General features: G+C 47.4%; 1 protein-coding gene across 4 annotated transcripts in view; it reads left to right on the top strand.

Moving 5' to 3' along the window:
* The first annotated feature begins 2,902 nt into the window (after nucleotides 1–2,902).
* Nucleotides 2,903–17,670, top strand: part of RUFY3 (RUN and FYVE domain containing 3) — a 44,251-nt gene continuing 29,483 nt past the window's right edge. For all 4 annotated transcript variants that reach the window (XR_011337269.1, XM_069855031.1, XM_069855030.1 and 1 more), the window contains exon 1: nucleotides 2,903–3,143. Coding sequence is in view for 3 of the 4 variants with exons in the window: in XM_069855031.1 (XP_069711132.1) it covers nucleotides 2,930–3,143 (214 nt within the window). In the remaining variant the exon portion in view is untranslated. The remainder of the gene's footprint in view (nucleotides 3,144–17,670) is intronic.

The following is a 17,670-nucleotide window of genomic DNA, read 5'->3' as shown; positions in this document are numbered from 1 at the left end:
CCAATCAACTTTAGCTGGACAGGTGGGAACAGTAGTAAGGAGGCTTCCTGTAGTCCTTATCAGCGCCGGACCCATGCGATGGGGAGCTATGCACAGCGATTTTGCAGAGGATTCTGGCACCGTAGGCAGATGGACAAAAGAGTGGAAGGACGGGTTCTGCTGATATTAATGACCCTGCATTTGTTTGCCCCCTGCTGCTCGCAGCCTAAACAGCAGTTAAACGCTGCAACTTTGTAATGAAAAAATTGCTATGCGGCACTGAGAATTGATTCCCTACCTGAAACTGCCTGGGAGATCTCTGCCTGGGAGAGCCATGGCATTTTCCATGGCAGGGGTGATGGAAAGTACTGCAAGGGCCGGCAGAGTTGATGGCAGCAGAGAAGGAAAACCTGGTGTTTCAGGTCAGTGCTGGGACTTCCAGCCTGTGCCAGCAGCAGGGCTCTGTGTGGGAAGAGGAAAGGTCGCAGGGAAGTGCAGCAGGAAGGATTAATTCCTCACCTCCCGAAGTGGCTGAGGCTGAGGCTGTCTATGCTTTTCATGTGGCAAAATCCCTGCCGAGGGGAAGAAAGGTGTTGAGATCAACAGAACCTCCTGGGACGGAGCAATTAATGTAGCCTCTGCATGTAGCAAAAGGGAGCCACCACTTCTATGTGAGGTCAAAAGCTGGAGGGCATTTGGAATCTGAGGGTTCCTGGAAGCAATTGTTTTAAGACAGAACTTGCAGTCTGGAGCCCCACTTTTCCAGGGAAAATGGGGCCAGCTCAGATCCTTGGGCCAAGGAATGTACTTAACTCCAGGTCTCATTCTTTGAGCAGGTCACAGAGGCAAAAGGGAGGCTTGCTTGAAAAGGCCACTGAACACCTCTTCTGGCCTCAGCTGAGATGTGTAATGTGGGGACAGAAGCATCCTTTGCTTGTGCTTACTCATCCTCCCTCACTGTGTGTGTGGCCGCTTGCTCTTCCCAGTGAGAAATGCTTGGCTTTCCATGGGTCCCAGCCTTACCAGCGAAGGAACTAGAGCTTTTCCCAAGCCCGCACCTGGGATCATGATGGAGGAGCCACTGGTAATGCTAAGCTATGCTCCTGAAGCCTTGCAAAGAAGTTGGTAAAAGGCAACATGGTGAGAAAAATAGCAGCTTAGGTGCTTTTTCGGGGAGGAATGGTATTGTGTAAAAATAGGCATTACAAGGGATGCAGAAAATTTCCAGGAGAGATACTAACTGATCTTCTTCCTACAGCAGCTGCTCACGTGTGTTTTGCACTGTGCAAAAACAGAGAGCTGGCAGTCTTTGACAGATCTGCAAGCAAGCTGTGAGTATCCGAGGCGGCTTTGTGTTACCTTGAAAAGCTTTAGGCAGCTGGCAAGCAAATTTCTGGCAACTTCCATCTGGGTAATATATAAAGGAAATAATAAATGAGTGCTGTTAGAGACACGCTCCCTAGAAATGTTGGGCTGCAAGCAAGAGGGCCAGCAGTGTATCGGGAGGCCTAGGGCTGGCAGCAGGCGCAGCACGTCTTCCCAGGCCACTGTGCCACTGCTTTTTTATGAAGATTAAACACAGCATTATCTTCAGTTCGTTAGTTCGGAGATTGGACAAAGTTATAAATAGTTCTTTCCCGCATGGCTTTATGTATGAGTGATCATGGGATGGCTGGAATGATTAATGCGGTGGGAGGTGACACACCGTAACGTTGCTCCAATAAATGCCTCTTAGGGGGGTGTTCCATGCTGAAGGGAAATCCCTGACGGTAAATAGGTTTTGAAGATCCCAGTGAAAATGGGCACATGTGAAACAGGGAAGGGACCACAGATGATTGTCAGGAAAATAAGTGAGAGTTGGAGCAAGGTCCCAATTAACACTTTATTTTTTTTTTTTCCTTTTTCCAATGATGTTCCTGGAGGAGGCGCTGACACTGCCAAGCAATGTGCCTCAGCCATGGGATGCACCTCATCCTCACCGGGCTCCTGCTTGGCATCTGCTGGCCACCCTGCTCAGAGAGGACTGGTGGTGGGATCTGCCCCAGCAGCACCTAACACGGGTTAGGACTGAGGTGTTTGCACAGCTACACGTCTCCTGAACCACCCCACAGAGCTGTGGAGGTACCTGTCCTGCATCCTTCCCAGTTGCTTGGAGCACGGTAATACCAGGGACAGTCGTGTGCACACTTGACACGTAACTGGAAAGCTGGGAAGGGGCTCTGGATCAGGGAGAGCAGGGACAGGATGAGGGGGAATGGTTTGAAGCTGGAAGAGGGGAGTTTGAGATGAGAGGGAGAAATGTTTTGCTGTGAGGGTGGGGAGGCCCTGGCCCAGGTTGCCCAGAGCAGCCGTGGTTGCCCCGTTCCTGGAGGGTTTCAAGGCCAGGTTGGATGGGACTTTGAGGACCTTGATCCGGTGGGAGGTGTCCCTGCCCATGGCAGGGGGTGGCACTGATGGGCTTTGAGCCCAAGCCATTCTATGATTCTATGGAGAAAGAAAATGGTAAGGGCATGGAAAAAGAAGTGTTAAAGGTATAAAAAAAGAAAGTGTTAAAGGCATGGAAAAAGGAAAAGGGTTCAGGGTATGGAAAATAAAGGGGTTTAAGGATATGGGAAAATAAATGCCTTTAAGGATATGGGAAAAAAGGGGTTTAAGGGCATGGAAAAAGAAAAGGGGTTCAAGAGTGTGGAGAAAGGACTCAAGGGTAAGCAAAAAGAAAGGGTTAAGGGCACGAGGCTGGGAGAAAGCCAGACCCTCTCGAAGAGGGGTGGCGACAAGGTCCCCTCCACATCGCCCGGGCCGCGGGGATGGGGTTTCGCCCGGCTCTCTGGTCCATCCCCGCGGGGCCGTGGGAGTTCCCTGCGAGGGAGGAGGGGGGCTCCGAGGGGAGGGGGCCGGGGCGGAGGAAGGAAGGGGGCGGGGACAGCCGCTCCCTGCTTCCCGGGCGGCGATGGCGGAGGCGGAGCGGCCGCCGCTGCCCGAAAGTTCCCGGGACGGGGCCGGCATGGAGCAGCGGGACGAGGAGGAGGAGGAGGAGCGCCCTGCCTCGCCGCCTTTCTTCCTGCTGTACCCCGGCCATGGAGCCGCCGCCCCGCCCGGCGCCTGGAGCCCCGCGTCGCCCGTGCTGGTGCTGAGCTGCCCGCGGCCGCAGGGCATCGTTGGCCGTGAGTGCCGGGAGCGGGGCCGGGGCGGGCGGGGCCGTGCAGCCCGGGGGGGAGAAGGCTGCGGGGACGCCTTAGAGCAGCCGCCGGGGCTGAAAGGGGCTCCGGGAAACCTGGGGAGGGGCTCTGCATCACGGAGGGCAGGGACAGGGCGAGGGGAACGGCTTTCAGCTGAAAGAGGGGAGACTGAGATGGGATCTTAGGCAGAAATGTTTTGCTGTGAGGGAGGCCCTGGCCCAGGTTGCCCCCAGCAGCCGTGGCTGCCCCATCCCTGGAGGTGTCCAAGGCCAGGCTGGATGGGGCTTGGAGCCCCTGATCCCGTGGGAGGTGTCCCTGCCCAGGGCAGGGGTTGGAACTGGATGGGCGTTGAGATCCCTTCCACCCCAACCTATACCATGATCCTATAAAACCACCCCTGGCCTGGCAGGGCTTTGGGTGTCAGGGGCCTTGACTGCTCCCTGGGCAGCGTGTGATGACACAGCCAGAGAAGGGCCAGCAAACACTGTTTGTGATGGAGACTTCTCTTCTTTTTGGGTCCTTTAATCTGCAGAAAGTTCATGCCATCCTTTGAAGCCGGTCCTTGGCTTGAGATTAGGTTAGAGGTGGAAGGCACCTGCTTGGGCGTCCCTGAAGCGCTGGTGTTGAGGACAAACTTTGGGTGTTACTTGGCAGGGCTGAAGCGTTCCTGCGTGGGTGCTTGTGTGGGGCGTGTTGGGCGGGAAATGTTTCTCTGCGCCGTAGCGCCCTTTGTTATGTCCAGCTGGGGTACTGTGAAGGAGTTCCTGCCTATGATTTTCAAATAAAAACTACCTGTGTGGGTGCATGTGGAAGAGAACTTCCCTTTTCAATCCATCCATCCATCTTGAAATAGCCAGTAGCCTTGGCTTCTGGCTTGGGCCAGGGTGTGAGGGACAGAGCTTTTGGCCTTTACTTTGTCTCCTCCTGCCTACATCCCAGGTGGGACTCCAGTTTGCTGATTATTGTAGGGTGGGTATCTTTCTTTTCTCCGTCCCTCTCTCCTTTCAAAGCAGGTGTACTTTATTAAGCTATTACTCAGCACAGCTGCAAGCAGTGAGGTAAGAAGCCAATTTCTGTAATGCCAAGAGCAGCTGAGATGCCCTGACTTTGTTTTGAGCTATATAAAGTGCTCTCTCTGACTGCAAACTTCTGGACTACAGACAGAACTCCGTCTGCAATGGGTTGCTGTTTAAACTGAAATCTCACTGTTAAAACCTTTATTTTTACCTTGTTTTTTTCCGCTCATCAGGAAATCATTACTTGTTGTGGTCCTGTGAGGTGTGTGCAAGGGACTGAGTCTTTTCTGATGGAAAAAAAGCCTTTAAGAATAACGTTTAATCTTGGCCATCATGCTTTTGCTGTTCAAACTTTGTTGTAAGAAGCCTTGTGTGCAGATGTGCCCAGACAGAGGTGCTGAGTTGGGTATGTTTGTGCTCAAGGATTTAGCGTAGAATCTCTTTGGATGGGCAGTGCTTTACCCCACAGTTAGCCTCACTCTGCACTGACTCTTGCCATTAAAGCAGCAGGTAGAACTTTGTTCTGGCACGGAAAGCGTGCTGTGCGTTTAGCTGCTGAGCTCAGTCCTCCTGCCTGTGGAGTAGGGAGCCTTGCAGGTGCTGTCGTGTTCGCATCTCCTCCAAGCAGTGTTTATAGTGTGCAGCACTGAGGCGTGGCGGTGTTAATTGTGAGCTGCGTTATAAAGATTGTCAGATCTGTGGTGGTGTTCCTGGGGAGACCCATCAGTGGCTGGTGAGACCCTGTTTCACAGGCTTTTCTCAACTATCCTGAATTCATCTTGCCATAACATACAGCCACTCGGCATCGACTGTTCCTGCTCCGCAATAGTACCCGAGGTAATCGTTTGTGCCTGCTTCCTTTCATTCTTCAACGCTGGAGTTATATTTGGAGTTCAAATAAACTGAGGAGTGTGAAGGAAGCTATTTCTGTCTCGTGCGTGTGTTGAAAACAGGTGATTATAGTCTATGAATACTAATACTCTGTGGTAGCTGTAAACTGAGAGCAGCAGTTTCAGTGATGGGTGTTCTCTGCTGGAGCATGAGTTCCTCCCTGCAGTGCCAGAAGGTCCTTTCCACAAGTAGTCATCAAAATAAGTAGTGTGTATTGTCTTTACATGTTCTAGTGGACGTAGTGACTGATACACTGAAAACCAGTATTTCAGAGTATTTTGGAATTTTCTTTGAAATTGTTTTTTTTGGTTTTTTTTCCCCTGTTATGATGCAATATCAAACTGTTCTCTCTTGGTCTTGCCACAGGATTGTGAAGGTGCTGTACAGCTATTTAATGTTATATTTGAAAATCTAGAAAGTGCATTTGTTGCCTGTGAGCTGATTAGAGTTTTGGAAGTCAGCACTGGGGTTCTTGGTGCCCAGGGAAGGCCTGGTGCCTGTGTTACTGGGGCAGTGGTGCCAGCCCTGCAGTGGGCAAACATCAGTAAAGAATATCTGACTGAAATTATAGGAAAATGTCTCTATTCCAACTTTATTTTCTCTACAGTTTTTCTCTCAGACATATTTTTTCCAGCTCCAACTGCTCTTTCTCCATCTTACCCAAATTTTCTTATTGACGAGGTAGGGGAGATGAGATGGTTCCAGACGTGAGGTGATCCAGTTTTGATACAGATGGTTCTGGACAGAAAGAAAGAACAAGATGAGTTACTTAAACGTCCTGAGCTGCAGTAAAACCTTTAGAATACCTTCTAAATACAGTAAAAGCAGCTGGATTATGCTGTCTTAAAAAACCAACATCAACAAAACCCGAAATAAAAAAACCCCAAACCATTCCCTTCTCTCGCTGAAACACACCAGATATCATGATACTATAGTCAGCTTTTCCTTCCCTCTTTTTAATTGTACCCTCAGTTATGGAAGCTGCTTGGATCCTTCCCCAAGATCTCTGTATTTTACAGTGGGTTGACAAAACCTAGTTTGTCGTTTATGCCAGGAATTAAGCAATTGTGTCACTGTTTTTTGGGTTGTTAAACTTTCTTTTGCCCACTCACGGTTTTAGCTTTCAGGGTTCCAAGAGCCCCTGTTATTTGAGAATCCTCTGTTTCCTCAGAATGTGTATCCTATTCACATGGTGTATCCTATTTGCATGGTGTTCCCTCTGGCATTGTTGTCCTTCTCAGACACTCGGAGCAGCTGTGTTAGATGCACTGCTGCCACCGGACAGTTCCCTTTGGCAGCGGTTCCTGTTCCCTGTGTCAGTGACTTTTTCATGGTTCTGTGGTCTCCTGCGATTTTAAATAACCAGAAGGAATGCGGCCAGCTGAAGCGATAACCTCGTCTGCCAGCGTTGCCATGTTGCTGCTTGGCTGCTCCTCAGTCTCTACACAGTGGTTGAGGAAAGTTTCCTCCTAATGATTGAACGCTGGGAGTAGAACTTGTTGAGGTGCCCTCTGGAGCCCAAACGATTGTTGAGGAATTTGTTTTATTGCCTAGATAATTACAATTTGTACAGCTTTTGAAACCAAGAATGCTTGCCAGCACAGTTGAGCTTTCAAATACTCGTGGCTGATGGAGCGCTTAAGTTCAGTCTTGAGTTTCCAACACAGTCAATGTCTGATTCCTTCATCTTGAAACGTATTTACAAAACCGTGCCTTGTTCTGTGGTGTGGCCAAAGCCTCTCCACTTTTTCCATTGTGGTTAATACAGGATTTTGTTGGACCAGTTGAGGCTGCCTGACTCGTTTGAGATTGAGAAAGTGGTTCTTCTTTAACAACCTCCTCTTTGTTTATGCCTAGGCTTGGTTTTGTTTTGTCCTTTGACAGCTCACTACATGCTCATAGGGCTTTATCCCTTGGCCTTGAGTTGTGTGGTAGGTTTATCAGCGGCTTTATGAAAATACAAATATTTGGTACCTTTCTTTTATTTCTTTATTAGATGTTGTGCTGCTTTATAGCTTTGAGGCACAGGATAGGCGTAGGGAAGTGTTTGTCCTGTGTCTCCAGGTGGTGATGAAAGGCTCTCAGGTCAGTAAGTCACAGGAAAGCTGCTTGGGGTGAGTTGGGTTGGGTTTGTCTTTTCCTTTTCTGAGTAGAGTTTTTACTTCCCACGGTACTGTAGCTGACTTATGGGCATTACCTGTATTTTTTATGGTTCTGCTGCTTGCCTTAGCTTACCCTGGATGCTGCATTGGGAAGGGAAGTCCTTTGGTTTTATGCTGTAGGTGTGAATTCCACTGTGTGCTGGAGCCCGGGGATTACAGCTGCCTCTGCACTGCCAGAGAGTTCATAGGTCTGCAAATACCCGTGTCAGAACTATGCCAGGAAAAAAAAATCAGCTCAATGAACAAGTTCTGAACTTATTTAAAAAAAAAATCAAATAAAACTCATCAGAGTTCTAAGCATATAATTTGTGATGACTTATCAAAGATACAGATGTATGATCTGAATTGTATATTTTTTGTGTCTTGGAGTAAAGGTACTGTTTCACAGAGGTGAAGTAGCTCAGTTTCTTTTAAGGTGGCAATTGTTCAAAAACTGTGAGTGGTTTATTGGGTCTAAAGCTTTGTTTTTAAACATGCTGATAAACTAAAATGAATCACAGCCGGAAAATGTTTTTCAAGTCCTTTAAATGTCCCTATGGAGTATTTGCAGTTGCAGCTGGAACAGGAGGCTGAGAACACAGCTGAGCTGGAACGGGCAGCCTGGTTTCTCTTAGTTGTTCATGTGAAGAAGCAGCACATGGCATAAAAGAAAACCAGTTGAAGGGCTACACCTAACGCTGCTTGTGAAACAGCTCGGTTCCAAACCAAAAGATTAAACTGTCTGATAACTGGGTGTGGGGGATAATAGCTTGTGTAATAACTTATGGCGCTTGATTGATTCCAAAGCGTTTATTGTGACTCTTGGCTGTTTGTTAGAGCCTTTCAAAAGGCTGGTAAGGTTGATGTCATGGCTGTTCTTCTGCAACTGGTTTGGAGTGGCACAATGGGAATGCTAAGCCTAGAGGCCGTCCTTGTGGGAAGGAGGGATGGATGAACATCGTGGGAGTGATAGGGCTGTCGGTGCAGTTTCTAAACCCCGTTCTTTCCTAGGGAGAAGGAACAACAGTAACTGCTGTCGCTTGTGAAATCATTCTCCCTTGTATCTCTGTGATAACAGGCTGCCTGGCAATTCAGTTGTATCTGATGGGGGAAAGAGGTGCTGAGTCAAAACGTTGTGCACCAAGCAGGGAGTTCTCACTGAAAGCAACTGCTTCCTCTGTTGGAAATAGCAGCTCCTAACCCCCTTTTTCCCCTTACTTTTATGAGGGGCTTTTTCCACAATGGGGGCGTTTTCACAGAGCTTTATGTGTTGGCACACTGGATTCTGTATCAAGCAATCAATGTTTGTGTTTCACTAAGAAATAGACACAAGTCAGTTAGAGTATCTCTTTAGGAAAGAAAAGGCATGAAAAATAATTACAGTCCGATGCAGGATTCATTAATTTTTTCCTATCAATGCACTTTTTAGCTTAACAGTCAGACTGCTCTGAATTCATGTGTGGGGAGGGATTTTGGATAGCCACTACCCATCTGCTCTCCACAAAGCTACTGGAGCCACACAGAATCAAATAAGACGAGCTTATTCATTGTTGCCTTGTGTAGTTGAGGCAGTGGTGCCATCATGTCCCACCCCCTGGGGAAGTAGTGACCTCAGAAATAAGAAGGTTGCCTGACCTGGAATCTCCTCTCCCTGGAGAGATTTGGGGACAGGGGAAGTGACACAGTGCTGTCACCTTGTTCTTGGGGCCTGAAAGCCTGTTTCTCTGCCTGCTTAGAGGTAAATCCTGCTGCATTGCCCTCGCCTGAGCAGGACCAACTTTCAGATGAGTTTTTTTGAAGTGTAAGATACAGTCGTGTATCTGCATGTGTTTGTAGTGGTGTCTCTCATTGTTCTTCCATGTGAAAAGTGCTTAATCCTAGATCACCAAAATGCTTAGAGACAGGCCTTTTTCCACTCACTGTTTCCCTGAGAGGATAAACCCATCCTAGCATTGTGTGGGGAAATCTTAGCTCAGAGGGACCCTTTGGGAAGGTTGCTCAGCGAATAAACCGAACCGTGACTTGCACCCCTGCTATGAAAACAAAGGTTCTGATTTAATTCCTGCAGTGACACCCAGGCGTGTGAAAGGAATACAAATGTGCCTTTGTGTGCTTCGTGCTGTGGCTCTGCCCGCCTTTGTGGCGGGCGAGGAGCCTGCCTGGCGCCTTGTGCCTGCTCGCGGAGCCTGTGGAGAAGGTGCTGCAGATGACGAGAGCCTAATTGCCATCCGTGCATCAGCAGCGTCTGGGCAGCATCCTGGGAATCGCCAGCCCTGCGCTCGGAGCGGCTGATCACATGAGCCTGGATGCTGGGTTCAGTTCATTAGTCAGCCATTTTGGTCACCACCCTGCCTACTGCGCACAGCCAATCCTGCCGGCACCCGGCACTCGCTGCCCTGCCTCGCCTGCGGAGAGAGGGACTGCCACTTGGATTCCAGCAAACCTGGATTGCCGTCTCTTCAGGCTTCCTTTGTTTTGCCTTGGGTGATCATCAGGGGAAGCCATTCTCCCTCCTTCTGCTTTTTTTTTTTCTTTTTATGTTCTTATTTTTACCTTTTCTTTCCCTCACCACCTGTCTTTGATGCAGAAGCCAGGTTTTCTGTGGATTGGTAACCTCTGGCATAGCTAAAGACGCCGACAGTCGGTGGAACGGAGGGAGGAAGAGACGAGTGTGAAGGAGCAGCGTTTTTACCTTGCTTTATATATGAAAAGGCCAGAGCAGTCTGTGCGATCCTGAGCACATCTGTCCTTTAATAGCAAGGTATTTCTTATTTTCTTCTTCAGAAAGCTTTTCTTTTCGGTTCTTATTTTTCTCCCCCCCGTTGTTGTACCAGCTGAGTCATCATGTCTGCTCTGACGCCTCAAAGCGACATGCCAACCCCCACCACAGACAAGATCACTCAGGCTGCCATGGAGACCATCTATCTTTGCAAATTCCGAGTGTCGATGGATGGAGAATGGCTCTGCTTGCGTGAGCTGGATGACATCTCGCTGACACCCGACCCAGAGCCTACCCACGAAGGTATGGTCCGGTTCCCTGCCTCAGCACCCCCGCGGCCATCGCATTGGTACGGTGCTGAGTTGGGAGGGGGTGCCTCTGGGACAAGAGGCTCTGGAGAACCTGGACATCATTCGAAATGTTAGAAAGCCTAACCGGTGCTTCAGATCACCCTTAGAATCTGCTGCGTCTTTTGTAACCCACCCTTTTAGAAGAGATGGGTTTGTGTTCAATTATTAAGACGTATCTGGAAAGATCAGGTTTGTGTGTCTTGGGAAGATAACCATGATATGTGCTCGGTGATAACATTTAATCATGATTTTACTCTTAAAACAGAGCTCTCAGCTCTGTTAGCTGTCAGCTGCTACAAATGGAGCATGCTGGCAAAAAGCAGACGTGTGTCAGCGTGCGGTCAGCAGGTACTTTTTGGAAAGCCCCAAGTTGTGCCTACTGGAAGTGATTCCACCATCACAAGTCTTCCAGCTTGTTTCTGTTGAGCATGCTGTTGTTTATAATGGCTTGGAAAGCCCCAAAAGCAGGGGTTTAACCCATCTTGCTTTCTTTTAAAAGAATTTGTGGTGGTGCTGAAAACAATTCCCTATCAGGTCACCTAATATGAGGATTGAAAGCTTTGTGAGTGCTAAAACCACAAAAGGATATCCACACACATTGCTCTGCCAAAATAAAGCAGGGAAGAAAGAGATAGGATGAATTTCTGCTGGAATTTTGGAGAGAAGCCAGTGCTCCTGTGGTCACCAACATGGCCAGGTTCCGAGTGCCCCTGGCTGGGTGCCAAGCATCTTGGTTTTACAGCTTGGTTTTTACAGCTCCATCTTTTCATGCTCAACCCTTTCCCAGTCACTACTGAAGTGCAGTTCCAGCAAGGAGTCTTGCCTGACCCGTTTGACGCTGGCTTGTAATGTCTTACTGCATTGCTGTCTTATTGGGTGAGGCAGCCTAAATTGTGATGAGGATTTGAGCTTTAAAATTAATCCCCAGGTGATAATTTCATTCCTATTGAGAGCTGCTTGCAGTGGTAGCAGCCCTTGGGTTTGAATTTGCTTTGCCAAATACCTCATCACACAGTGGGGTGCAGACAGAAGCCTCAAAAGCAGAGCCCAGTGCTGCCTTTGGAGATGGCCTGGGGTTTCGGAGCAGTGCTGCAGGCTTGGGAAGCAGAACCAGAGCAGTGAGTGCAGGGTGAGCAGGGTGCAGTCGCTCATCCAGCTTCCAATTCCTGCGTTCTTTTTTGCGGCATGGGCTTATTCAGACCCTGCTCAGTCTTGCTGGTGTGCTTTGGGACTTCAGGGGCAGTAAACTCCAGTGTAGGTGGACTGACTTTTATATATATGATCTCTTTCTCTTTGGTAGTAACTACTCTTGACTTGTCATCTTGTTGTTAGTAACTGACCTTCTGAGCAATTCAGGGCTCCCCACAGTGTGGCCTGGAAAACCTCTCAGTCACACTGCCAGTTGGATCTTTACATCCTTATTTTTGGATGTGTCTCTTTCCTCTCTGTTTGCCTTCTTGCTCCAAGCAAACTCCCAGGGAAGGTGGGCTTGCGTTAGACCAGTAGTACATAGATCCAGTCTGTAATAGAGCTTTTCTGGGTTGCCTTTCTCAGATAGGCCAAATATGTGTCCAGATTGCACTCTTGCATGCCTGTGTAAATAATTCAAACCCCGATACTAGATTAACCCTTTCCCAAAACGAAATAGCTGTTTTTAAAGCTGAAAGTACAGTCACTCTCTTGCAGGGATCAGAAAGGGTTGGACAATACTACTTGCTCGTTGCATTGCCATATTATGTAATTTCTATGTCAACAATGAATTTAAAAAAAGACAAAAGCTGTATCGTACAGGCTTTTATGGAGCCATTTATCTGTTCATAAATTAAGGTTGCTTGTTGGGAGGCAGAAGGACCAGTTGTTTTGGGTGGGGGTTTTGGACCGGGGTCCTATTTTTAGCAGAGACAGAAGGTCAGGAAGAAGGGTTGATAATGGAAAAGCTGACCCAGCTTTATCCCTGGCGTTGGGTCTGGTGCCACTGCATCAGCACTGCTGCGGTGCGCACGGGTTGAGGGATGGGATGGTGGGGCTTGCGGGCACCAAGTGCTTGTCCGAGAGGAGGAGCAGGGGACCTAGGAGGTGAGGCCAGGGTGTCCTGCAATTCCTCCATAAACCTGACACAGAACGATAGGGAAGAAGAAAAGGCTCCAGAGTTCTGTCAAAGGCAGTACAGAATGTTGTGGGGTTTTTCCTTATACGTCAAGACATTTATTGCAATAGCAAATCCATAAGCTTGCTGAAATAAGAATTTGGAGCCTCCAGTTGCAGTCCCTCAGCTCTTGCTGTGTTTGGAGAGTTTTATGCCACTGGCCTCTCTTCCCTCAGTGATCTGCTCTGCCCCAGAGGCAGCCATCCTGCCTTTTCCTCCTCCTCTTTCTCCTCCTCCTCCTCACTGTGCTGCCGTCATGCTGAGGAGGAGCAGAAACTGTGCTCCTGGCCTTGCAGCGCCGATGTCTGCACCCATCCTGGCATCCTAGAATTGGGAGGTCAGAAAAGGAGGTGAAGGGTCAAGAACCGAGCAGCACATGGGATGAGAAAGGTTAAAATGCGGTGGGAAAATAAGATTTTAGGTGGAAGATTTTGACTGCCACACTTGTGCTGAGTTGCTGTCATGGAACACCCTGGGATGACTTGGGAGTGAAATGGCACGGGAGACCAGTGGTCCCAGCTTCTCCTCTCTTGCATTCCCAGCTTTTTCATCTGCCCTGTCTGACAGGCCTCGCACCTTCAGGCTTTGCTTGGTACGATCACTTATGGTGTGGGTTTCCACCTTGCTGTTTTTAAAGGTGCTTTTCTCTTGTAGCAATACCAAAGGTAGGGCAAAACTAAGTAAATTATTTGAGAACTGAATTGTGCTGAACAAGAAGCTGCAGTACGTGGGTTTTTTTTTTCCTTCCAATGGAAATGGTTTGTTAATAGCGGGTACATTTTATTATTTCTCTTTTTTTTGATGATTTTTCTTTTAAAGAAGATTACTTAGGAATGATGGTATAAAGGTACAGTAGGAGGCCGAAGTGAGTGATTCCTGCCTCCTCTAGTTTCATATCCCTCACCAGAACTCAATTCCAGTAGGAATCTTCTGCATCATCAGCAGAGTTTTGATGGCGCCAAGTCTTGGAGCTGTGATGCGAGAGGAGCTTGAGGCAGGGTGCTGTGCTTTCCCATTGTCCTCCAAGGGCTCCCAAAGCAGAAAGGCAGCAGCCGCAGTGGATGCTCCACATTTCTGCTCTCGGCCCTTTCCTTGGGAGTCGGTTTGATGCAGCCTTCCCTGGAATAATCCCACTTGAGGCCAGTTTGGTGATAGGAGCTGGAGGGACAGGGAGGCAGCTCACAATGTGAGGGCATAGTGAGAATCACAGGCTCGCTCACTGGTGTTGAAAACGGTCAGCATCCTCCTGTGGAGGTGATGTTTTCTGGTAAAACCAAGCCCGATTCTGCTTCTTCTGAAGCCAGAGGCAAACCGCTTTGGGAAACAGGTTCCAATCTGAGATGAAACAGTGTAAAGTTGGAGTAGTCCCATTCTTGCCACAGAGTTGGAGTTTGTAACTCTGAGCAAAACTTCAGTTCCATGGTAGCAGAAGGATTGATGCATGAGTGTAGTTATTGAGTGTTCTTGTTACTGTTTCTATTCTGTATAGCACCTAACATGGATGCTTGGTTTAATGATAAAAGCAATTAGTTTTATTTTTCAGCTGAAACAATTCTGTCTGTATGCAAATAAGCGGATTTTGCAAATCTGCTTGGCTTAGAAAATGAGATTTTTTTTTTGATTTTTTTTTTTTTAAATTTTAATTAGGTAACCAGAGCTTCCCCTATGCTGTGCAGGTGGCACAGAGTGGAATGTGCTGCTAAGCTCTGGTTTGTTTGCAGACTAAATAGGGATCACTGAGGCATCTCAAGGGACCAAAGTGTGAAAAACATTGCGATTGCATTTCTGTTGCATGTCCAAGAGTGCATGTGTGTATGTGGGACTGAACACGGATCTCAGCTTTTAGGAAAGGTGATGGAGTGTAAAACAGCCCTGCACAGTTTTACTGGATGTTAAATTTCTACTTGGAATAATCAGTCATCTTTGTAAGGAGCTTCACCTCAGACCAGCGGAAATTGTAATCCTCATAGGATCAACTTGTAATTCAGAACAGAAGGGATCTGCGTGATCTGGATGTACTTGCTAGTGTCAAGAATTACAATGTCCCCGATTTTATTTTTAAATCCTGTCTGCGCTGAAATGGGCAATTAGTGGTGTGTGTATGGCATGTAAGTAATAAGTTACCTTTTGGTCGTGTCATTTTTGATAACTAAGATCAGATTTTTTTTCGTCTTTTTTGACCTGTAATTCAGATGTTTTAGTTTCAGTCACATGCTCCCGTAAAATGTCCTGAGTAGAACTGGTCCAGCTCTCCAGAAGAACCAAATGCTCTTCTCAATGCTCAAATCCTTTTTGCCCATCAATCTTCATTCAATCATCCCTTGGATTCCACCTTTTGTCTCCATTTTCTGCTCAGATATTTGCCCATGTTTTCTTGCATACTTCACAAGGGTTTCAAGAAACAGTAGGACCCTATTAGTCATATTTCTGTTTTGCAAATTGGGTGCCTTCTTGGCACCTCAGTTTGCCTGGAGGGGGCCAGAGTCTCTGTATTTTGGTGGAGGAGCTGCAGAGCCGTGCAGTTGTGAGAGGACCATGTGGCATGAGGGCTTATACACCGTGCTGGGCTCTGCTGCTGGAGCTGTGGTCCTGGTGAGGCCTCGTGAGTCTGCTGGGAACAAAGCACACCCAGGCAAGAACTCTGGAACTTTGGTTTAGGGCTTCTCTGCAAATGTGGAATAGGAAAAGTAAACTGTGGGGAGAGGTGGGATGGCGCCATGGGTTGTGCCTTTCCCGTTACAGGACAGATCTGCTGTGAAAGGAGTCCTGAGAGTAGCTGGGACTATTCACATGCGGACAGAACCTGCATGATGTTATTCTCTTGTTAGAAGTACACGTGGTGCAGGAACCCCTGAAGAGGTGAAGTTTGAGGGAGCCGGAGACCAGATAGAATAGAAGAAAGGTGAAGCCAATGGTCTGCAAGATAATGTATGTTAGTGGTCATGAATGTTTTGAAGAGCAGTTGGATCGTGGGTCTAGAGACTGTGCTCTGCCTTCCGTGCTCGCAGTGAATCCCATCACAAGCAGGGCAGAAAGGGAACTGACTGAGAAAACAGACAATCAGAAGGGAGGGAAGGTGAAGATGTAAAGAGCTGCTGAGGACACCCAGTACCACGTGCCAGTCTGCCAGCTGGTTGGAAGCAATTTAGAGATGGTGACTGAGTGCCTTGTGAGGCAAAGGGAGAGCCATATCAGAGCTGCTCTGATTCTGGTTTCTGTTTTAAATTTTTTAAAATATTTTCAACGCTGTAATTAAGAAATTACAATTAAGAGCTGTTTTCTTTGCTCTCTCAAACTTGTTCAGTCTAAATGAAGTCAGATCTGGGCAATGTGAGGCCGGTTTAAATTCAGTAGGAGATAGGAATCACAAGTGTCACAGTGTTGCAACCAAGATAGAGGGGAGAAGTAATGGCTTGGGGTTTTCTCTGGGGTATTTTTGTGCAAGCTATCAAGTGCTAAAGTAAAATGAGACATTTCTTATAGCAGTTACTCGCTCTGGAAGGAGGTTGGTTGTGGAGAAGCATTCCATGTAACTCCATGCAGCTGCAACATGTGGAAATGCCTGATGGTTGGAATTAATGATCTTAGAGGTCTTTTCCAACCTAAATGATTCTACGATTCCATGGTCATTGTGTGCAGGCAGTGAGATCACACCGTTAATGCCTGTGATGCACCTCTTTACTTGTCCTGTTATCCCTCATGGACAGTGGACTTGGAATTCCCCAGTATGTGTTTCTCCTTTATATCCCCTCCCAGTTTGCTGCAGATCTGTGGCTATTTCTGTTAGCGCAGTGCAAGCCTTAACTGTGTAAAAATGTCCATGGCACAGAAAAACCAGTCATGTCCATGACTGCGGTGCTGCCAAGTGAGGGGCAGCACGTGCTAAAACAAGAGTGGTGACAGCAGCCTTGAAAACAACAACATCCCATAACGGCTTTGGACTAAAAATACTGCTGTGACTTGTCATGGTTTGTAATGAAAGCACAAAGAGTAGATGCTGTAGAGCGGTTTGGGGCAGCTGGGTGCTGGGTAGGGGTGTGTGTGTGTGTAATGAAATGAATGGAGGTGTTTTTTTCTTTATGCAAGGCTCTCTCTGCACATGTGTTTAGAGACAGAGTTTCTATGTAGTCAGTTTCCAACAGTGTCTTTTCTTAAACTGCTTTAAGTTCAGAATAGATTGCTCGTGGCATTCGAGGGTGCAGCCTGTCTTGTTGCTTTCAGACCAGTTTTTGGACTGCGAGGTGTTTGAACATGATGGTGCAACTCTACTGGTCCCTTTTCTTTGATGACGCATCACCATCCACCTGTTTTGCAAATATCATCTGAAGAAATTTCTCACATACCTCCAATGAGATTAACAGCATCTGCTTAATCTTCTTTCTTGGCCACTTAAGTTTTTTCTTATTAGTTATATTATTTATCATTCCTCAGGCAACAAATATGAGGTAATGTGATTTAAATAAATATAATAACGTGACTGTACATCTCCATTTCATGACAAAAGCAGTATTTGAGCAGGGAGTGAAGGAGAATGTGCTAGCCTTAACGGAAAAAAGGTGACGTGAATACAGGCCTGGAATGCTTGGAATATTCGGGCTTGGATAACAGGACAGTGTTGAGTAAAGAAGAAGGATCAGGAGAAAACGGCCTTTGTTCCTTGGTGTTTTTGCTGTGTTCAGTATTTACCTCCTCTGCTGTTGTAGGCAAACTCAAAATTAGCCCTTATTGCTGATAGAAGGCGAGAACCCTGATGTGTGTGTTGGTTTCTTCAGCAGAGTTAATGCTTTCTGGAAGCATCTGCACAGCAATTATCCAATTTGTGCCAGCCTTTACGAGCAGTTGAAGGAGTTCAACAGACATTTGCCGAGTGCTTTCTGTAGCTTGGTTTTCACTTCCCAAAAATCGATGCTGGGGTTTTTTGGGTTATTGTACTGACTCGTCAGCTTCTCCTTATGCCTTTGCTAAGAACTCTGCGCTTAAAAAGCAACCAACCAAACCCTGACCAATTTAGTCTTGGGAGGCACTGGATTCTCATATGGTGCTTGGAAACTGTAAACAGAGTGTGTGAGTTCACTACTTTGTTCTGAGTGTCTGTCTTCAGACATGAAAAAGTGTTGTATGAGTAGTCTGGAGCCTTCCATCCTCCTGGTTACATTCACAAAGTATTTGCTAATGAAAGTAAGAAAGATGTGGGTGGAAAACTGATCGCTGAGAAAGCAGTTTGAGTCAGAACTTGGTGTTCTGCTGCA

This window comes from Phaenicophaeus curvirostris, chromosome 4, assembly GCF_032191515.1.
Source record: "Phaenicophaeus curvirostris isolate KB17595 chromosome 4, BPBGC_Pcur_1.0, whole genome shotgun sequence".
Classification (NCBI taxonomy): Eukaryota; Metazoa; Chordata; class Aves; order Cuculiformes; family Cuculidae; genus Phaenicophaeus; species Phaenicophaeus curvirostris.
Note: the sequence above shows the minus strand (reverse complement) of the source record. Positions and strands in the feature narration are given on the sequence as shown.